The sequence below is a fragment of the Telopea speciosissima genome, chromosome 11 (genome assembly GCF_018873765.1).
Source record: "Telopea speciosissima isolate NSW1024214 ecotype Mountain lineage chromosome 11, Tspe_v1, whole genome shotgun sequence".
Taxonomy (NCBI): Eukaryota; Viridiplantae; Streptophyta; class Magnoliopsida; order Proteales; family Proteaceae; genus Telopea; species Telopea speciosissima.
In genome coordinates, this window is record NC_057926.1 from 35,437,235 (window position 1) to 35,459,281 (window position 22,047).

At 38.9% G+C, this 22,047-nt stretch overlaps 2 protein-coding genes across 5 annotated transcripts; both read left to right on the plus strand.

Moving 5' to 3' along the window:
- The first annotated feature begins 802 nt into the window (after positions 1 to 802).
- On the plus strand, positions 803 to 10,789 carry LOC122646218 (TOM1-like protein 1). 2 transcript variants are annotated; one of them, XM_043839720.1, is made up of 4 exons: positions 803 to 888; positions 1,113 to 1,778; positions 4,545 to 4,790; positions 10,152 to 10,789. In XM_043839720.1, exons 2-4 carry the CDS (start codon positions 1,260 to 1,262, stop codon positions 10,569 to 10,571), a joined length of 1,185 nt encoding a protein of 394 aa, XP_043695655.1. In that variant the 5' UTR covers positions 803 to 888; positions 1,113 to 1,259; the 3' UTR covers positions 10,572 to 10,789. The 2 variants fall into 2 exon arrangements, with proteins under 2 accessions (XP_043695655.1, XP_043695656.1); XM_043839721.1 differs by lacking the exon at positions 803 to 888 and adding an exon at positions 965 to 978.
- Positions 10,790 to 12,816: 2,027 nt separating this feature from the next.
- LOC122646846 (UDP-glycosyltransferase 73B5-like) lies at positions 12,817 to 14,518 on the plus strand. Of its 3 annotated transcripts, none has more exons than XM_043840455.1 (2): positions 12,817 to 13,961; positions 14,013 to 14,518. In XM_043840455.1, exons 1-2 carry the CDS (start codon positions 12,851 to 12,853, stop codon positions 14,465 to 14,467), a joined length of 1,566 nt encoding a protein of 521 aa, XP_043696390.1. In that variant the 5' UTR covers positions 12,817 to 12,850; the 3' UTR covers positions 14,468 to 14,518. The 3 variants fall into 3 exon arrangements, with proteins under 3 accessions (XP_043696390.1, XP_043696391.1, XP_043696392.1); XM_043840456.1 differs by having other exon boundaries at positions 12,817 to 13,931; XM_043840457.1 differs by having other exon boundaries at positions 12,817 to 13,910.
- Positions 14,519 to 22,047: the final 7,529 nt, after the last annotated feature.

Genomic DNA, 22,047 nt, shown 5'->3' on the forward strand with positions numbered 1-22,047 from the left:
GATTAGAACCGTTTAAAACCAATAGTGTTAACTGAATAGATTAATTAAACAAAATAACCAAACAACAAACCAAATAAAATCAATTAAATTGAATAACAAAAAACCAAAATCAAACCAGTAAAGATACTGTATTACCGAACCCAATTACTAATCTCTCTTCGATTTAGAAACTTGAACCAATTAATATTCGGTTCGATTTCTATCCATTGCAATATGAACCGAACCAACTAAAACCGAATCGTTTAACAACTTTATATTTAACTCCATTAATCCCATCTGGTGAAGTAGGAAGAGTCGAGTGGGACCCAGCTTCCAATGGTGACTTTTAACCTAAGCCTACTCTAATTTAAAGCTTAAAATAGAGTTTAAATTTATAGAATAAGCTAAAGCAACTAACCGTGTGGGGCACTTATTTTCTTTAATTTTTTTTATATTAATTTTTTGTTTAAATAATTAGGCAAAAGTTTTCATACATTTGCACGATCTGCATTAAATGCAGTCGAATTGGCATAAATGCCGTTTGAAATGACATAAAAGCCCTTGAATCCTTGTTTTATGGAGTTGATGAGAGAATCTCTCTAATTAAAAAAAGACAAAAAAGAAAGAGAAGAACAGTAAGGTAAGTAACGTTGAACCAAAGCCGTTTACTCATTATTCCAAGACTCCGTCAACGACAAAATATCAATCCAACGGTTAGAAAAGTAAAATCGGTTTCGGATCCAACGGATAATAATTTTAAAAGTATTCAAATATAATTTAATCTAATATTTCTATGTAATCAACTAATCACAGGGCGAGACAAGAAGTAACGCATATGAAAAGGACTGAAGGCCGAGACGAACAGAAACTGAGACGTCGTCTTCGCTGTCAGCTTGCCTTCTATTCCAGGTTTCTATGGAAAATCTCTTTCGTTTTAATTCTTCTTACTATCCCCATTTCTAGATACCCAGAAAAATTTTCCTCAGATTCTTCTTTGTTGTAAGTTTTTATGTTATTGGTTTTCTGTTAATTTTAATATATATGTTTGTTTCAGTTAAATTTTTGGGGTTTAGTTGTTTTCTTTGGGTTTTTCGTGATTTTGAAGTAATGGGTATGGATTTTTTTTTTTCCAGCAACTTTGAGTGTTGATCAAGAATCACGTCACTGTGAGTTGTTGAATTTTGGGTTTCCGATCGTCTGAAACTTCAAAGGTGAGGTTTTTCGGGGGAGGATTCGGGTTGGAGAACTGATTAGGATTTTGGTTGAAAAGGGTTTGAAAAATGAGTGACAATCTTATGGAGAAAGTCAGTGCGTTCGGAGAACGCCTGAAGATCGGAGGAGCAGAAGTGGGGAGGAAGATGACTGCTGGTATGAGCTCTATGAGCTTTAAGATGAAGGAGCTTTTCCAGGGACCAAACCAGGTTGATAAGATTGTCGAGGATGCGACTGCCGAGACCTTGGATGAGCCTGATTGGGCCACCAACCTTGATCTCTGTGACATGATTAATCATGAGAAGATAAACAGTGTTGATTTGATTAGGGGAATCAAGAAGAGGATCATGCTGAATAACCCCAGGGTTCAGTACCTGGCTTTGGTCTTGCTGGAGACTGTTGTGAAGAACTGTGAGAAGGCATTCTCGGAGGTTGCAGCGGAGAGAGTCTTGGATGAGATGGTGAAGCTTATTGATGATCCTCACACTGTCGTAAACAATCGGAACAAAGCTCTCATGCTAATCGAAGCATGGGGTGAGTCCGCCAATGAACTGCGGTATTTGCCTGTTTATGAAGAAACTTACAAGGTAACTAAAGTTTTTCTCACTTTATTTCAGTGCAGACGTCGTTTTTTCGAACTGATTTAACCGCTATATGCACTGGATTAATCAGGGAAATAGTTGTACTTGATCCATGGATACAAGAGAGAATTTGTTCAACTATAACTTTGACATGGGCTTCAATTTTTAATTTGGATTGTCATTTTCAGATTAATTTCTAACTGGAAGTAGAACTTCTAAAAGCAACGAACTGCAGAGATAACTTGAAGAGATGAGGAAATTATGAGTGTCTAGAAATTTAACTCCAGAATCAAGGAAACTGTATTTGACTTGATAATCTTAGCAAGTTGAACTAACAAAGGATTGTAAAGGAATCACAAGTCATGGTTATACGAGCCAAATAAAAGGTAAAAGAATAATGCTCAACAAGTACCTTAACTAAAACAATGTGGCTAAGTAGGCAACTACTAGTTAGTCAACTCGTTTAGCCAAGACCTTATCCACTGCATTAAGGCAATACAGTCAATGTATCATAAGTTGTGGATGTGTTCTTGCCTGTTTGATTAGTTGCGAATCAATTAGTTATGCAGTTAGTGTTATTTTATGCTTTTCAAGTTTATATTAAGAGCCAGGGAACTATGATGGTAATTTATCATCTTCTTAGTTGGAAAGGGATAAATTAATATGTTGATCCCAATATCTGAAAATCCAATGATCCTTCCACTAAGGTTTTGATCTGTATATATAAAGGCACAAATTATGTGGCTTTTGGTTTTGTTCTTCCTGAACGATGAACTGTATGAATACTAAACCTTAAGATGCTTACATTTGTTAATTTGATTGGAGCACTTAGTCATTCACATGGGGATAAATTAACAGGCTGTGCATTTCTTAGAAGGGGGAAAATAAATAAATAAAGCCAAGGAAGTGAAATAAACCATGATATATGACCTTATTGGCTCAGAACAAATATTATGGGATTTGAAATATGGTTGGGAAAATGAAAAAAGAAAAAAGAGGAATTCTGAGTTAAGTTTTTGAAGAGATAGGGAAGAGAGACAAAACTAATTGAACGGGGTGAAAGACGAAATCAATAATTCACTGTTGGAGCTCTACAGCCAACAACTCAATTTCCATTAGACATTCGTCGGCATGTAGAGTTCGTTGTAAAACACATACTTATTGAGAGCTAACTAAATGTTATGATTAGTTGGGTCTCTTAATATGACTGTAATACTTGAATTTAAAGTTGGGCTCAAAAACTTAGCTGGCAATTGAATAAAAACGGAATCGCTAGTATGGAAAAAGTGGAATCTTATTAAAAAGTAGTAAAAGCATGTGTCCACCCCCCTTGTTCTGGAATGCTGTAAAATCATATTTCCTATAAATAGTAAATTTTGAACTTAGTATAAGCAATAAAATTGAGATTTGCTGAAAATCATAATTTACTAAAAAGTGAATTCTTAAATTCTAAAAAGCCTAAAAAAAATTGAATTTATTACAAATAATAGATTACGATGTAACCGTAAATAGTCTCATACGAACCAAATTACCCTTAGAAAAAAACTCTGATTTTTTATGGGCCCTGTTGACATGTGGAAATAGCCTTAAAATAAACCTATGACTATTTGGCATCCATATCCAACATATTAAGTCACAGATTCAGATACTGACAGCATAGACACACATTTTGACTTTCAGTTTTCCACTTGATTGATCTCTCATCATCTTAACTTAGTAATGCTATGGTTTCACTCTCTCTCTTTCGCGTGTGTGTGTGTGTGTGTGTGTGTGTGTGTGCATGCGCATGCTAATGCATGTGTGTATTGCTTAGAATGTAGATTAGAAGTTTCTATGAGGTTATAGAAATTGAACTTCTATTTAAAAGAAAATAAAATGCGGCATAAAAAAGGGGATTGCAGACACAGATATTTATATCCTGTCACACAACTGGAGCTATATATGCCATATGGCTGGTCCCATATTTCATTGTGGTGGGGCCAAATGCACTTTGCCCCATGTCAAATTAAATTGATAAAAAGTGATTAAAAATCACTTACCCTTGAATGATTCTATAACATATAAAACACAAGAGCTATACATGGTGGGCCTTACGATTGAGTTAGGGCCCCAAATTTGTCACATGACCAATACATGGTGTCCTCAAAGGTGTCCGGTTTTTCCCAGTTGGCATGCAACATGGCTAAAAACAGGGGTCTCAGTCTTTCTTCTCGATCTGTAGAACTGTTCTACATTCTTTTTGTGACAGAAAAAAGGACATAACTTATGAATTTGTGATCAACTTACACTAATTTCGATAAACCATATAACCTGTTATAAGTTCATTGATTTCATTGTAATAGAATCTGACTTAAAAAATTTAATGGCAATTATTTCTTAATTAGGAACAATTAATTTCGGTAAAAATTGAAACATAATTTTTGGCCCTATGGATCTTTTGGAAGTTCTTTGTGGATGGACATAGGCTTAAATGTTTGAGAAATAGAAAAAATATTCTAAAATATGGGTTTTAGAAATGGAAGGTGGGAGTTTTGAGGCACTGATTCATGATACTGATTTGATCTTGATTCAGTGTGATTAAGGCAGTTTTATAACCTTTATGTAGTATGTACCTCATCTCTTGGATTTATATCTTAAAAAATGTAGTCGAGTTTTGAACCCAGACCCTGCCTGACTTTATGAATGTGGGTTAAAAGTTTAGAGCTTGTTTTGCTCTGACATGATTTGCTCTTTCTTTGTTTCTGTGTATTCCACGCCCATTTCCCATTTTAGAGTTTGAAATCCAGAGGTGTTCGGTTCCCTGGGCGTGATGATGAGAGTTTAGCTCCAATATTTACTCCACCTCGTTCGGTTGCGGAATCAGAATCGAATACAACTCTAGGACACCATATTCACCAGGGCATTCCAGAGCAAAATTTTTCAGCAGAGCAAACCAAGGAAGCATTTGATATAGCACGGAACAGTATTGAGCTGCTCTCAACAGTTTTATCCTCCTCTCCAGAACAAGATGTTTTACAGGTAAGTTTATTTTTGGTACAGTTTAACTACATGTGAAATTAGTAGTTTCTCTTTTTTAACCCTTTTATGAATCCCTAACCTGTGAAATCGTAAGTGTAAATCTAAATCTATTGTGTTTAAGAATTTGTAGGTCATTCAGTTGTTGGGAGCTTTGATTCTCAATTTTGAAAAGATTCGATGGACCTACCCTGCCATTCAATTGACTTATCTTTGATATTAGTTAAATAACTGTTTTGGATCTTCCAACTGAGTTGATATTTTTGCTCAGGAGATCTGTTAAGTGTTTCATCAATACCAGTATATGTTGTCTCTCTGGTACAGATGCCTAGTATTAGGAACATATGATTATGGTAGTGTCTTCTCTGCTTTTTTGTTGTTGAAATTTAAAAGGAAGAAAGCTAAGCCAATGTACACTGATGTATGTGTCAATCTGGTTATAGAGGAATCTTTTGTTGAACCATTCAGCCAGTGGCACTTCAGCTCTTAGAGAAGCTGTAGATCCCTTATATAAGGTATCTCCACATTGTTTACTTGGCTTCTGCCATTCATCATCCTTTGCTCCTTGATAATATCTCCAGATTTTGCATTTAGAATGCTGTTTGCTTTTTCCCCCTTTGCAATGTGGGCTGCCTAATGTTTCAAACACCAACCTGCTGTCTAATGGTACCATGGCTCAAATAAACTGTACAGCCAAATGATTGTTTATAATATAGAATTTGATGTGAGATATTAAAGCCATTTAGCTAAGGTTGCTCCATTTCGACCTAGTGGTCGTCGATTCGAGTTGGGAAACAGCCTCTCTATGAAGCGGGGGTAAGGCTGCATACATTATGTCCCTCCCCAAATCCCGCAGTGGCGGGAACCTTGTGCACTGGGTAAGCCCTTTTTTTTGTTTTTAAATATATTAAAGCCATTTAGCTAATAAAAAGGTCATGTTCAGCTTAGTTGTAAGACTTAAGACTCTTGTTAGCTGGGTAGGGATATGAGTGAGTCTTAGGCAATTTAAATTACAAACTGAAATATATGTTTTAAGACTTTTAACTTTGTTATGATTACAGTATGCTATGGACTTGTCATGTGATACTCTGATTGTCAGATTGTTCAAACCAGGTGGTCCACTGACAATTGGCAAATCAACAGTACCGTAGAAATGAATCATTATGACCTAGGACTAAGTAGTTCTGGTGTGTTTCTATGACTTGATGTCTATGAAAACCTGTGCTCGTCATACTAAGGCTTCATTGATAGCTGTTTTTGAGATCTAGGATTCAAAGATTTTTAGTTTTGAGGAAGTGTATTAATTGTTGCAAGGATCTAGAGATCCCTCATTCTGATCAGTGATGAATTAGAAATATTTGGTATCTGAATGGTAACATTTTGCAGATATGCTTTGTTTTCCAGTAACAATGTGGCAATGCCTAAATTGTTATATTGAACCTCTCCAGGAGGTGCAGGATGCTGTTGCAGGGTTAATTTAGTTGATACATAAAGAGGCTTTGAATTTTGGTAATCTGATTTTTGAGTGGGGGAACTTATTATTGAATGACTAATCTTAATCCAGTCATCCATGAGTTCAGGTACAACAGTCTATATTAAAGTTTATGCTTTTTTTTAGCTCTGAATTGTTTATCCTAGATCTAGCCTTTGATGTCATGAAATAGTTCAATATTTGAGAGAGCATTTTGTGGAAGACTCGTTTCTCTATTTTTGGAAAAGTTATGAGTAGAAGTACAGAGCCAGCAGTTACCCAAATAGGGATACAGCCACAGCACGCAATTAACACTCCCTTACCCAGTTCATTTTGGTCCCATTCAGAAAATCTTCTCCCTTGTCTTTTGAACAAACTCCTGGGACAGTGACACCCTTTAAACTGTCTCCCATCATTTCCTTGCCACTGTTATGTCAAATATGTTCTGATTTCTTTCTTTCCAAATGATTGCAGAAAGTATGACTTCCCCAAACCCTTAAGCCATACCATTTCTTTCAAAATAATGGTTAAAATTATGACCTAAGTGCTGTCTAAGTGGTCGGGTCCAACCCTGTGAAAACGTCAATTTGATCAGTTATACATAGAGTCAATGAGGGATTTCCCCCTTTTTTTGGGTTTAATTAGTGTTCTTCATTTTATTCTTGTTTATCCAACAATAAGAGTCATAGGAGATAGGGTTGTGGAGTCTGATTCCAACGCTACTTCAATGTTTGAGTTTGAGTGGGTTTATTTTTTGTTGCAAGTCTTTTAAACCTACCTTAGGGAGATTCTGTCTGTGGAGTCTGAGTGCTAAAGTTGGCTGTGAATGTGAACTGCAGAATCGTTTTCAGACAAGGTTTTCCTTCCGCCATTCTCAGTTTAAGTTGTGAACAAATCATTATTTGTTAGTATGGATGCTTGTTGAGTTGTCGATTGTGATCAATAGACCCATGCATTGCAATTCCCTATTCCAAATCCTAGGTTGAATCATGATCTCATGAAGGAGCACCATTGATCGGTTGTAGGATCAGTTTTCGCTAAATTCGATTCAGTGAAACGTTGAAGATGATGTCTTCTTTTATTTACAATTAACCCCATACGCTGTAATTACATTGATACTCTCCTTTTATGAACTTTTGTTTTGTTTTATCCTCTCGTATAATTTCCAGAAACACCTCACCCCTTCAAATTTTATTTCCTATCTCGTCCTTGATTCTGTTTCTTACTTAAGAAGGGGTGATGCAGTTGCATGTTGGGTTTAGTCTTAGGTTTATCTTTAGTTATTATTCTTTTTTACTAGTTGCTTGTACAGGTGGGAAACTCTAGTAACAGTTCCACACCTTTTCAAATTCTGTTTGAAGAATTCTATTCTAGGATGAATGAACTCTTCCCTAACTTACGGTAGGAGTTCTTTTCTGTTTTGAAATATTTTTTCCATATATATGTAAGCACCGACAGAGCTTTTGGAATGAAATTGATTGAATTAATTTAAGCTTGGTGGATATTACCTTGGTGTGCCTGCTGGTCGTACTGTCTCTCCTCTTCCTTCTTCGATTCATCTTTGGTTGCTTCCATCAGGTTAGTTTTTCCTTCCCTAACCTCTTCCTTTTCCCCATTCCCTCTTTCCTATTCAGTTCTTCTACCGTACTCTGTTTGGGCGATATCTCCAGCCAATTAATTAGGGATCGATCTCCGTTGTCCCTCTTCCTTTTATTCTGAAATTTTGTATGGTGAACATACTCCTAGGGGCGGCGGCTTAAACCCCTCAGTTTGGATTTGTGAGAATCAAACTCATCTTCTTGATTAGTTCAGTTCTTACCGCCCTACCAGATTTCTGCGAATTTGCTTGATGTATTTATTTGATTATTGGATCCATTGTAGGTTGCTCTCAACTCTCAAGAGGTTTGTTAGTTAGAGATACCCTCCTGAATTTTCATATTGGTTGGAATTTGCAGGAGATAGTTATCTCATCCGGAACTGAATTTGGTTTCAATGGGTACTGGTTGTCATGAGGTTGAAAAAACCTCTCACAATATAGTTTAAAATCTTATTGCCCATAATTACAATAAACCCCCTCCTTTGGAACTTTAGCTCTATTTTGGCCCCTACTTCAATTTAATAACCAGAATACTCTCTTTCCAAATTCTATTTACTGTTGGGTCTTTTCACTCGTTTAGTTACATATAAGGTGCTGAACTGCCCCATAAATTATGGAATTGCCATCATCATCGTTATTTGAGTTTGTCATCTGTGGGCCAATAGTGACCCTAATTTGGAGTTATTGAACCCACGATCCCATCACAATTCTTCTATATACAGTGGCATCGCCGATTTTGCTCGGAACCAGTATATGTATAACTTTCAGCAACTACACATAATCGAGCAGTGGAAGAACAAATGACAAGTATTTTCTTTCCTCTTCCATACTGCACATTACATGTCTGCAGGGAATTTTGAATCCCTTCCTTGCAGCATTCTCCACTGTCAGTTGCGTATTCAGTACTATTTGCCACATTAAGAAAGCCTTCTTAATTTTAATTAACAGGTGCCACACAAATTTCCTGGAAATGCAATACCTATTAGCTAAATTGATTTGTACAAAAACCTTGCTGAGAAGTTGCCTGATTCACCTCTATATCATAGCCTTGTATCACCAGCCTGACTTGTTCTACATACTCTTCCAGCTTCGCATTATGAGTGATTATATTATTAAGGCATCAACCTAACTTCCTCATCATCTAGATTTTGGCCCCGTACATTTCATACCCTCCTGGAGCTCCACATTTCTTTGCATTCACTCACTAGGGCTTCCTTGTTAGTTTAGGCTTCATTGGCATAGCTGTCAAGGCGTCACCTAGGTGTTGCTTAGGTGACCGCCTTGGCATCCAGGCGCCTTGGTCACCTAGGCGGGCATTTTGGTCACCTTGCATCCAGATCTCCTCCAACGCCTTGGTTTGCCTTGACCCCGTGGCAGCTATGTTCATTGGTTCTTCATACACCAGAAATCGGACTGAAATCTGACAAGTTTTAATAATTAATACCTTTCTCAAATAATGCATTCCTAACCTTTTGAGAAAAAGGCAAATAATATAAAGTCATCTTACCTTTGAATGTGAAAAGATTTAATTGGGTTCTTTGTCTGAATTTCTGCCAAAGGAGGGTCAAACAGTGAAAGGAAACTGATTTTTTTTTAAGAAATTTGATCTGAAGCTGTACCCAGTGCACAAGGCTCCCGCACTTAGCAAGGTCTGGGAAGGGTCAAATGTACATAGCCTTACCCCTGTTTCCAGAGAGGCTGTTTACGGGACTTGAACCTGTGACCAAAGTGTTCAGCAAGTGAGGACTTGACACGTGCCAAGCACGAATGCATGATGCATATTAATGTTGAATGTGACCAATCCGATCCGTTATATGTTGTTGATTTGACCCTTGTAATGTGGCATTGGCATTATGAGTGATTATAATCTACTTTATGGCTTTTGTTTCTTTTTGACGCTTCCATACCTGTATCAGCTGCCAAAACACAGACTCCATCCTTTAAAGGAAAAATGAAAAAGAAAAAGAGCACACACCCATACAGTAGTACTTACATACATTGCTTCTGCTTATTAGGTTTCTCATGCCTGCCACCTATGTTACTGCTGATGTGGTGCTATTAAACCTATATATATTCTCCATTTTGAGCAGTTTTGTTTCAGTTCCTGTTCCGCTGGTGCTAATTCTGGTATATGTATATATATATATATATAATTAATTGTTTCAGTACTTACATACCATTTTTTTTCCATTAACCACCCATTCAATCTTTGCTAATCTATACGATACAGAGATTGTATGTTAACATGCTGTCTACACATTGATTTTTTATAATCCCTCCTGAATTCTATGCGCAGGATGACTTGACAACAACACTTGTACAGCAGTGCCGCCAATCCCAATATACTGTTCAGACGATAATCGAGACATCTGGTGACAATGAAGCCTTGCTCTTTGAAGCATTGAACGTGAATGATGAGATTCAAAAGGTCCTCACTAGATATGAGGAGCTTAAGAAGCCTTTTGCAGTCCCACTTGTGCCTGAACCTGCCATGATACCTGTTGCCATTGAGCCTGATGAATCCCCACGGCTTGGCAAAGAAGATGCACTTATCAGAAAACCTGCCGGTTCTCGAGGTGGTGTCCGGGTTGGTGAGGATGATATGATGGATGATCTTGATGAGATGATATTCGGCAAGAAAAGTGGGGGCACATCTGAAGGTGGTCAGGATCCTAAGAAACATTCATCCTCGAAAGATGATCTCATCACTTTCTGAATTTTATCCTTACTGTGTGTTTTATGTTTTAGCCGAATATGGGTCATATGATGTGTTGTTGATATCAAAAGTTCTCGTAGGTGATGAAGACTTCCAGATTGGTGATGTCTAGGCCGGATTCAGTTTTATTTTTTCCTTCATTAATGCACATTTTATGTAATTGATTTACAGTTGACAGTGATAGTCTATCACTTGGACATAATCTAGAAGATTTCCATACAAATTTGTCTCCCATTAGTCCATTTGCCTGACTTGATTGGATGAACAGCTCAGAAGAGCTAAACTAAAGGCTTGCAATTGGCCTGGCCATGCTCTTAAGGCACTAGTGACACTACGCCGATGACTGGTCGTGGTCCAGTTTGCAGCTCAGCTTTGGTTTCGCCCTGACCCTGTTTGTTCTTATAATTTTTCTTCTGTGTTCTTTTTATTTGCCTGTTGTAGTGTAATGTTTCATTTCTCCCCCAATCAACCTTTGCTGTTGAATGGAGTTAGCTTCAAGTTTTGTTTAAGGATATGATTATGATTTACTTTTTTCTTTGTGATGTAATCCCCTATCGAGGTTATAGAGCTAAAATATTAAATGAAATTTAAGATCTATTCTCTGCATGTGCCTGCTATTCCTACTACTCTGATCCTTTTCTTGAATCAGCTGTGAGCCTTCCCTTCTTTTGTCTTTTTATTTCTTTCAGTCATTCTTCCTCTTTGGCTCAACAAGAGAAATCAAACTCTGATATCTTCTTATCTTAATCTTAAGTACTAGGTCTGATCCGAGTCCTTCCTTTGATCCGTGATCAAGGTAGTGGACGTAGGATTAGTTGGATCCAAACAATGCTAAATTATTCTCCCTCTCTCTTACACTTTATTAAGTTCATCTATGGAATGTTGTGATAACTACCATTTGGTATCAACTATAGCACCTCTTTAAGTACACCATGTGGCATGAAGATGGGAAGCCCACTTTGAAGATCAAAGTTTCCTAACCTCAAGGGGTTAGCGCAGCTGGTTTGGAGGGGACATGAGACTCCGTCTCAGAAAGCGAGGTCTCGTGATCAAACCTTCGCCGTTGTATAAATTCTTGGGGCCACCTGCCTAAGGCTCACTATGACCCAGAAACTCCTGATTTGTGCGTGGCGTGGGGGTCATGTACGAACCTAGGGGGGATTTAGTCGGCCTAAAGTTGGACACCGCTCTTGTCTTTAATATTATAAAAAAAATAAAAATAAAAAATAAAAATAAAAAAAAAAAAAGAAAGAAAGAAAGAAAGAAAGAAAGATCAAAGTTCCCTTCAGTAAGACCATCTTGGAGATCATTAGAGCAACAAGTGGATATTCTTCAAAAGCAACATTCTCTAGACTTATGATTTTGACCAGTAAATAAAAAAATCGGTTTGATCGGTAGGCCGAGGTACTAATCCTTCCTTAGTCCGCAACCTGATTTGAACCTATCCTTTGGTTTGATCAGGCTCTAATTAAGAGTTGTCATAAAATCGTGTATATTTTAATGTTTTATGTGGACCCTAGACTCTAATGTAAGTAGCAATTTCATTTTTTATAGTCTCCCAAAAAAATGAAGATATTTTCTATTTTAAGAACAGATTTTTCTTATTGTTCTCATTTCTGTTATCCAAGGATCAATAAAATGCTGGTATATGAGATTTCAATATATATCATTAGTGTGTAAATCATTTTTTCATTTTTTTAAGGGTATTTTTTTTAAAAGTTTTGTGGGGGAAGGTCGGTTTGTGAACCCTCTATCCCAAGGTTACTTAGGAACGAAGATAACCGTCCTCCACGACATCAAGTATTTGACATTTTATTTCCAAGATTGTCTTATACATGTGAGACAATTTGGCAGTTCTCTACTCCTTGGTTGTATAGTCTTTATAACCTTGACCACTTGTGTTGGTCACCCATAAAATAAAATAATCTTATCTTCTAATCTTCTAAACAAATAAAAAGAAGGTAACCTACCAATCCTAAATACTCAATTCACTTTTACTTTATTTTTCTTAATGGGTAGGCCCCTAGAAAATTCCAGCACTTCAACTCATGGCCTCTTCTCTGCTCACTTTCATCAATTTTGATTCTTTTCCTTCTCTACTTTCTACTTTCCATACCGACATCATACCTAACAGTCAAAACAACCCCTCAAACAGACTCCAAAGGCTCTCCTATAAGGATTTAAATCCTCCAGTTCCCTAATGGTGTAGTGAAACCCGACCAAGAGGAAATCACACCAAAACGGATAGTGAACAAAAACACTGACTGACACAAGCAAATATGTCGAATGAGATCTTAGTAATCCCTTTCTTCGGGCAGGGCCATCTCTTCCCTTGCTCCGAGCTCTGCAAACACTTAGCAGCCCGAAATTACCAAATTACCCTCATTATCCCTTCTTTTCTCTCCTCCTCCATCACTCCTTCTCTTCGCAACCATCCTCTCATCAAAATCTCTGAGCTCCCTGACCTTCCTTCCTCGGCGGATTCCGGCGGACCGATGCATCACCACCACCACAATGTCCAACCCCTTTCCGATCTTCTCTCATGCCGAGTCAACAACGGCTTAGATTCTTCGATGCCCATCTGTGCGATTGTTGACGTAATGATGAGCTGGGGCAACGAAACCATCAAAAAGTTCCAGATCCCGATCATCAGTTTCTTCACCTCCGGCGCTTGTTCCGCCGCCATGGAGTACGCCACGTGGAAGCTCCAGCCCCTCCCTGAGAAACCGGCACCTGGTTTGACTATAGCTCTTCCTGGCTTGCCGGAGGATATGAGTCTTACCTTCTCTGATCTGACTCAAAGTGATCATCCTCCACCCCCACACGATCATGGATCTCTGCCGCCACACCACCACCCTGGTGGTGGTGGTGGTGTCGGTGGCTTTCCGCCACCACCAGGCCCACCACCGACACCTGGTCACAGACCGCCGTGGGTCTCCGAAACGAAGGACTCTCTCGCCTTGTTGATCAACACGTGTGATGATCTGGAACGTCCATTCATTGAATATGTTTCCAATCAGATGGGGAAGCCGGTTTGGGGCGTGGGCCCACTTTTGCCGGAACAGTATTGGAAATCTGCTGATTCGACTCTTCACGACCGTGAGATTCGTACTCAACGGAAATCTAGTGTTAGCGAGGATGAAGTTAGCGAATGGTTAGATTTGAAGCCACGTGGATCTGTCATCTACGTGTCCTTTGGTTCGGAAGTGTCTCCAGGGACTGAACAGCTAGCTGAACTAGCGGATGCGTTAGAGGAGTCGAACATGCCGTTTATTTGGGTCGTCCAGTCAAGTAATCACGGTCCACCCGGAGGCCCTCCAGGCCCAGCCGATCCACCCGGTGGTCCTCCAGGCCCAGCCAGTCCACCTGGTGGTCCTCCAGACCCATCCGGTCCACCTGGTGGCCCACCAGGCCCAGCCGGTCCACCTGGTGGCCCGCCAGGTGGAGGAGGTGGCGATGTATTCTTTCCTGATGGCTTCGCTGACCGAGTAGGAGGGAGGGGTTTGATCATAAAGGGGTGGGCACCACAGCTTCTGATCCTGAGTCACCCATCAACGGCTGGATTTTTATCGCATTGCGGGTGGAACTCAACAGTAGAAGCGATCGGGCGAGGTGTGCCGTTGCTTGCTTGGCCAATACGTGGTGATCAGCACCATAACGCAAAACTAGTTACGTGTCATCTTAAGGTTGGTTTGATGATCCAAGAAGGTGATCGATCGAAGCCGATCACGAAGAATGATATACTGTGTGGGATCACAAATTTTATGGCTGATGATGAGACCAGGAAAAGAGCAACTTTACTCCGTAATGCATTCGATCATGGCTTCCCGCCCAGCTCCTTGGCTTCTCTAGATGCTTTACGGGATTTTCTCAACAAAAATTTTCAACACAAATGACAAAAATGTCCATCCAATGGCCATTGCAACATAAAAGTAAATTTTTTTTTTTTTGGTGTGTGTTTGTGGGACGACTAGAATTAATTAAATCAGTTTTAGAAACATCCTGTTTTTTGGGTGTAGTGTGCCGAATTTTTATCCTACCAACTCAGCAAGAAAAAACTTTTAAGATTTTGAAAAAAAGGATGAAGAAAAAATCCCTAAAAATAATCTAAATAAATGTAAGCTATGTTTGCATTGAGGGGGGATCCCAATCCTCTACTATCGAGCTGCCTGGCAGGATCGTGCTGCCCAGACACGGGACTACGCATAATTATGGCCTTACCCCTACTCGGGCAAGGCATTTGGATAGGGGTAAGGCGGACATTGCGCATAGCCATGTGTTAGGGTAGCACGGTCCTACCGGGCAGCTCGACAGTAGAGGATCCAAATTATTTGAGGGGTGCATAATGAAGTAAAATAGTTATTTTTTTCTCTTTTAATACACAAATAAAAGGTTTAGTCATTGCCCGAATTGGAGATTGGATCAAAAGTGAAGAAGATGAAGATCCAACTTGGATCAAAAGTGAGGTCATTGTTGATAAGCATAAAATTTATAGAAATTACATGCCCCTCTCCTATACTATGGCCTAATTACACCTTCCTCAATTGCATTTTCCCCAATTACACTCTGAAACCCCTCGTTTGCAAAAAATTACTATTACACCCTTGTCATTACTGTCCGTCTGTTAAGTGGTGACGTGGCTTAGTAATATTTTTCATAATCCCCAAAACCTTGAGTCCTTGTGAGATAGCCATTTTTATCCTTCTTCTTTTGCAACCCCTTTCATGCAATTCCGCCCCCACCAGGTTCCTATAACCTTTTTGTAAAAAACCAATGAGGATGGCTCCTCTCCCTTTTTTCCTCCTCACAACTCCATTTTCTTCCTCCCAAATTTTGATTGCCGACCATGTTCTTCCCTTTCCTACCACTACAACTATCTTCGGCGAAGTTTCTTGCATAGCCTCCGTTGGTCTTATTTGGGTCCACAAAATTGAAACTAGGAAGGCATATGCATCCAACTTATTTTGAAGTTTCGGTCAGTGAGGGTCAAATGGAGAGTATGATTAGAAGGGATTTTAGAGAGATAGTAAGAGTGGGAAGACTGACATTTGATTTTGTTTATGCATACCAGCGCCAGAGCTATTATCGAAAAAACAAAAACAAAAAGTGAAGCAAGCTGATGGGCTGAAGGAGTGAAAAGTAAGTAGAGGAATCATGTCATTCTAGTGCCTTACTCTGAATCAAAATAAACTAGAGATTTTTTTTTTTTGTTTCTAATTCAGAGAATTGCACTGCAGAACCTGCGAGCTCAGAGGGTATTGTAAGCAAGACAAGTGGAGAGACAACCAATTCTTTGGCTATTTCAGTTTAGATTTGACTAAAATTGCCTGGACAAGGCATAGGGGATTTGTTGGGAAAACACTTCCCTCACTCCATGATTATTTTGATGATAACAAACAAGTTGGCACAAGCCATTGTATATTAATATGTCAATAAATTTGATGATGGAATAAAGAAGATCAAGACTTTGAAGACTTGGACTCTCAAACAAAGATGATCTTAAAGAAGAGATCATTTGAAGATTGAAGAACATCACTTGAAGAAATCAAGTTGAAGCCTCTTTCTACATGAAGATATTCGAGCGCACATACATAGACACACACGCGCATATTTGTAATTGTATTTACACACATATTAATGAAATCGCATTTGCATCATGTAGAGATTCTAAGAAGTGACTTAAAGATCCTAGAAGTCCTTAGCATAAGTTGGGAAAAGATTGGACCGAAGACCGTTGGGGATAGGCTATCAAAATGCTCTAAAAAACCCAAACGGTTGGACAATCGATCGGCTGAAGAGCCCAAATCGACCACTTGGTCAAAGTGAGCAACCGGTTTCAATCGGTTCCTTAAACCGGTCGAACAATCAATCGATCGGCGATTGACCAACAGGACATACTGCTCCAATGGCTCTTTAACGACTATATTCCTCCAACGACTATATTATCCGATCGACCGGATCATTCTTCAGGTCGACCGGATGGACAAAGAATAGACCCGTTAGAGCACATTTTGCATATGTTCTTTTAAAGCCTTAAATGATCTTATAAATAGAGAATATGTCAGACATTTTCACCCATCCAACACAGTCCAAAAGATCATTATTGTGAGGTGAAAATGTCTTCTAAAGTTCTATTGATTGAAATCTACTTGTCTCCATCAAGATCATTCAGGGTTGACTTCAACACTCAAGACCTTTACAAGTTTTCATTCTAAAGAGGCATAGTACAGGGGAAGGGCATGTAATTTTCCCTAAAATTTATTAACCAGGATAAAAAAAAACCATACAGCTTACTCAAAGGCAATGAACTATGAATAAGGGTGTCAATTCAGTATGGAACCGAGTATTTGGTTCGGATCCGGTTTGATTCCAAGCAGTGGCAGTGGGATTCAGATCCGGACCAAGTCCCGAATCAATTCTAGAATTGAATACTCTAATTGATCCTGGTCGGTTTTGTTCTATTCGGAACTGGTTACAATTCGGTTCTTATATTCGATTATTATCTAGTTACTATCTCAAAAACTAATATTAAAAAAAAAAAAAAAACGCATGGAGAGACAAAGAGAGAGAGAGAAACCGTTACTTCTATACCTTCAATACACATTATTGCAGTCTTTGCTTGCCTTGGAACAATGTAGTAAGATCAATGGAGGAGAGGAAACAGAGAATTGGAAAGATGATTCTATAAGCTCTACCTTCAGCCTTCATTGTGTTTGTTTAGGACTCAAGAGCACAAAAGAAGCTTAGAGAGAGATAACTCCAACTTGCTCGGAGGTTGAAATTGCAAAGCTGTTGAAGAAGAAGAATCGACTATGAAGCCACTGCAACACTGCTAGAGACAGAGAAGATGATGCGGTAAAGAGAAAGAGGTGAAGGATTGAAGAGTTACAGAAGAAGTTGTGATCGTGAAGAATCAGTATTTAGTAAGATGTAAGAACTAAGGAGTATGTGAGTCTAAGGCTTTAAGGCACTAAGGGTTAACCGTCAACTTAGAGTCTTAAATTATTAAAACTCTTCCTAATAAAATATTAGGGTTTTTGCTCAATGGATACAAAACACCCATGCTTTAGCACCTAGTGCAACAACCCCTGGTGCAATAACAAGCACCAGCTTGACTTGGGGGGGGGGGGTGGCTCATTCTTCAACAAGCACGCGGTCAGAGCCCTAGTCTCCTCCCACTGCTTGGGAGCTTGCGGTTTCATGTTCAACTTTTAAAGCGGGTACTCGGTTCATATTCGGTTGGATCCGTCGATTTAGTGGGTAGATCTGGATCCGAACCGAACCGAATTAAAAGGACATTTTTCAGATCCAGGACTTAACCATATTAAATTCGGTCCAGATCGATTCAGGTTATTTGATCAAGATCCGAAATCGGTATTTGGTTCCTAGTTACTCATTGACAACCTTAACTGTGAACACTCGCATTAGTCTCAAATGCTTTTTATCAACTTAGATCAAACTATACAACTTGCTTAGAAGCAGTAAACCAGGGAAGGAGAAGATAGTGGGGGATTTTTTGTTTTGCGTGGAGGCCATTACTGAGGAAAAATCAACAAAAATATGTGAAAAACCTTGAAAAAACTGAATTGAGACTTGTTGAGGAAGCCTCTTGAACACTAAATCCAGCTAACAAAATACTAAAATCTTACCTTAGATTGATTCCCCAGTCAAAAATGGTAATAAAGCCTAATTTTCTTGCGGATCTGAGGCTCTTGGGGGCTGAAATCGCCCCTGAAAACTCTCATTAATGAAGAAGAAAGGAAATTTGGGTTTTAAAACCCTTTTGCGCATTTTCAAGTGTATCGGATTGGATCGCCTGAACCAAGCGGGTTAACCAATCTAGATACTGCCAAACCTAGACAAGATCGACAATATCTCGGCATCAACGGCGGTCGTTACTGATCCGATCTGGCTGATTTGATCCGAGATTATGAACAATGCTACCAAGTGCACCTTTAAAGTGCATTGGACGGTGCACCTCACTTGTGCATTGGATTATTATCCGCCCAAGTTCAGTGGCCACCGTCTGATGCACTTTAAGGTGCACTTGGTAGTGCACCGCACTTGAGAGGATGAAAATGCGTAGTGTGACACAACTGCCAAAAACTATTTGCAAGACCATTGAGACGATCTTCTCCAAGTTTCTTTAGTTTGATAAGTCTCTTCGAATCCCAAGCTTTGCTTCCTCTTGCTTCAAAAGGATTCTTAAAGTAAGGTAACAATGTATCCACCTTGTGACGGAATAAATTATCCACTATTAGCTCCCTTCTAGTTGAAGGAAAATAGAATATTGATTCAGCAATTAACCCCTTCATCCAAGGAATTAAAATTGAGATTCAGAATATCCCTCTATATGACCCAAGAAAGGGTGACAAAGTGATATAGACAACAAACGCATTAGGTAAATTCTCTACCTGCTCAGTTTGGGATCTTATTATATCCCACCATGACAAAGTCAGATGGGACAACTTAATTTGATTCAAAATGGAAGGGTTCGAGTTTGGAAACAGTCTCTCTGCGAAAGTAGAGGTAAGGCTGTGTACATTATGACCCTCCCTAAACCCCACAGTGGTGGGAGCCTCGTGCATTGAGTACGCCTTTTTTTTTAGAATCCTATCATACCCGCAAACCACCCCCTGGATTCGTTGGTTGACCCGAATATCCAAAATATTCGAAGACCTCCAAGATCAAAATGCAGTATTTACACGTCACAAGCACAACACAATATCAAGATAACAAGTGTTACATTGATTAGAGTGCAGGAAAAGTAAAGTACTACAAGTTTTATATACATATTATTTACATTAAATTTCCAGACGACCGATATCCCAAGGTTCACAACCATCGGCCCAAGATACATCTACTCCAAGATATTAATAGTGGAAACTCTTCCACAAAATAGAATAACATTTTTAAAAAAAGAAAACAAAAAGATAACACCACGTCATCAGTCATTGTTCTCCAAGGATACCCTAATCACTCACGTGATAGGATCACACTCCTCTGGATCTACACCAGCATGTCCACAATAGTCGTCAGCCTCTGCCTCGAAGTAATCCTTCCTGCTACCATCACATCCACCTGCAAGATAATCTAAAAGAAAATATTCCACACATAAAATATTCCACAAGGGTGAGCTCCACCGACCCAGCAAGTAAAGGATAGACCACACACAAAGCAAAAATCCTATATGCATAGATTCAATTTTAATCTTAATTCCACCTAACAAATAATGCCTAAGTCTCTAAGTTTGTGCTACGCCAACAACTCGGGAAATATTTTCGATTCCTTCACACTTCCCCGAGACGTAACCTCAATTGTTGTATGGAACCCATACCGATCGCTAGTATTTTATTTCTTATTTTTTTTTAACCTTACCGTCAGTAGACTCTGATAATCATAGCCTAAACCTCATCCCCATGTACCACTACACTCCTCAGTGACAGGGAGATATGATCACCCAACACCTGAACCCCTGCTGGTAAGGGTTGTAGCACTAGGGAATGACATTCCTAATCATATGCAAACTAAATGGCATAGTATGAGGTGTATAGTGTTCTCGCATCCCATACTACGACTCACCACACCACTCATTTTCAAACCAACTACACCATCTATTCTAACACTAAGATTCACATTTCAAACTGTCGCATCAATATCACTCCACATTTCCATAACCATAAACCATAACCATCAGCCAAAAGACCATTTTCGAATAAAAACAGCATTCATTCATATGTATAATTCCTAATAAACATTCTAAATAAAATTAACATTCCCAAAATAAATCAAATCTATCCCCACTTACCTTGTTATGCTTGTGTTTGCGTAGCTTGATTGATTTTTGAGCCGGTTCCCGTTAGGTTTTGACGATCGATTAACTATGTCCTATAATTATGAAATCATACACATGAGTTAGAAGATATCCAAGTGTAGGTGGGGTCCTAGTGTTACCTTAGGGTTGGGTTGGATTAGGTCCAAAACTCTATTATGGGTTTGACAGCAACTGAGGTCAATGAAGTAGTCGACCAAGACATTAGCCTGAGTGATATAGTAATTATTTTGACTGAGACTGCCATCACTGGTTGATGAAGTAGTCTACCGGGTTAGTGATCGAAGATTTTACAGCAAGGAAACCAAGGTTGAAATAGGGGTTTTGGAAGGAGTTTTTGGTTGGATTTCTTTAATTGGATCATAGACTGATGTTTACTTTACTTAATCCAAGGATTGGAACCTTAATTGGGTCAATCAAAATGGAGAAGTAATGATTTGAAGATGGATACAACCATGTATACATACAAATCGATTTTTATCATATCAATTCAAACATGCACATGTTTGGATGATCAAATCTCAAATTAAGGTAGAATATGTACATAATTCTAAGCCCATTAGAGATTATAATGAGGTAACAACATGAGGTTAAGCATGCATAAAAGGATTGGGTTATAATTTGCCCCAATTTGGGATATAAATACATATAAGTAAGATAGATGATAAATTCATGGTTCAATCTCAGTAGCATAGTTAACCTTAGGTCTAGGAATGGATTACATGAAGAGAGTTGGCTAGGGTTTGATGATTACCTTGGAATTGAAGGCAATTGGGTGATTTCTCCTCACCTTAGATCACAATAACAAGCTGGACAGGGAAGGACAGATGTGTTTTCAACAAGGAATTCATGGTATACATTAGAGATGAAAGAGAGAAAGGTAAGGCTTCTTACCAAATTAGTACCCTAACCCTTCTTCCTTTCTTCTTCTTCTTCTTCTTTCTTTTCTCTTCTCCAACGAATTGATTAGTGAAATGGGTCTTAGCTTAGGTTTTGTTTATGATCCATTTGGCTAGAGCCCAAATGCCCAATCAGGTTATTTATCCAAATTCACGTACATGGGTCCCACATACCAGAAATTATCGGGGAACGATCTTACAAGGTAATTGGGACGTGGCGGCGAGATCCCCGACTCGAGACACTGGGTCTCGTACTCCCGAGATAGAGATTTGTTATGACAGCAGCACTGGTCGATGAAATAGTTGACCAGGCCATCAACCAGTGTGTGTTGTCCTTGCTGTTTTTGTGCCGGGACACCCCGAGCGTCGGTGCCTATGCATACTAACGTACCTCCATCATAACTCTTAAGTTTAAAGCATCAAATCTATGGAGGGTTCGTCAGCCAGTGGTTCTTACTACAATTCGTACATCTGGTGGTGAACTTTGTAGTTATACGAGGGAGGAATCTGTGGATATGGTTTCGAGTTCCGGACCCATAACTTAAAATTTAAACAAGTCAAGATTTTTGGGCATGGGTGTAAAAAATCCCCTCCAGAATATATAGATATTTTTTTTGGATGAATTCCTCCAGAATATATTATTCATTGTATCGATAGAGATGTGTTTTACAAATTTTCAAACGTTGTGGACAAGGCGGAGGACTCTCCTCATACAAAGGAAAATTTTAATGTTTGGAATATAAAT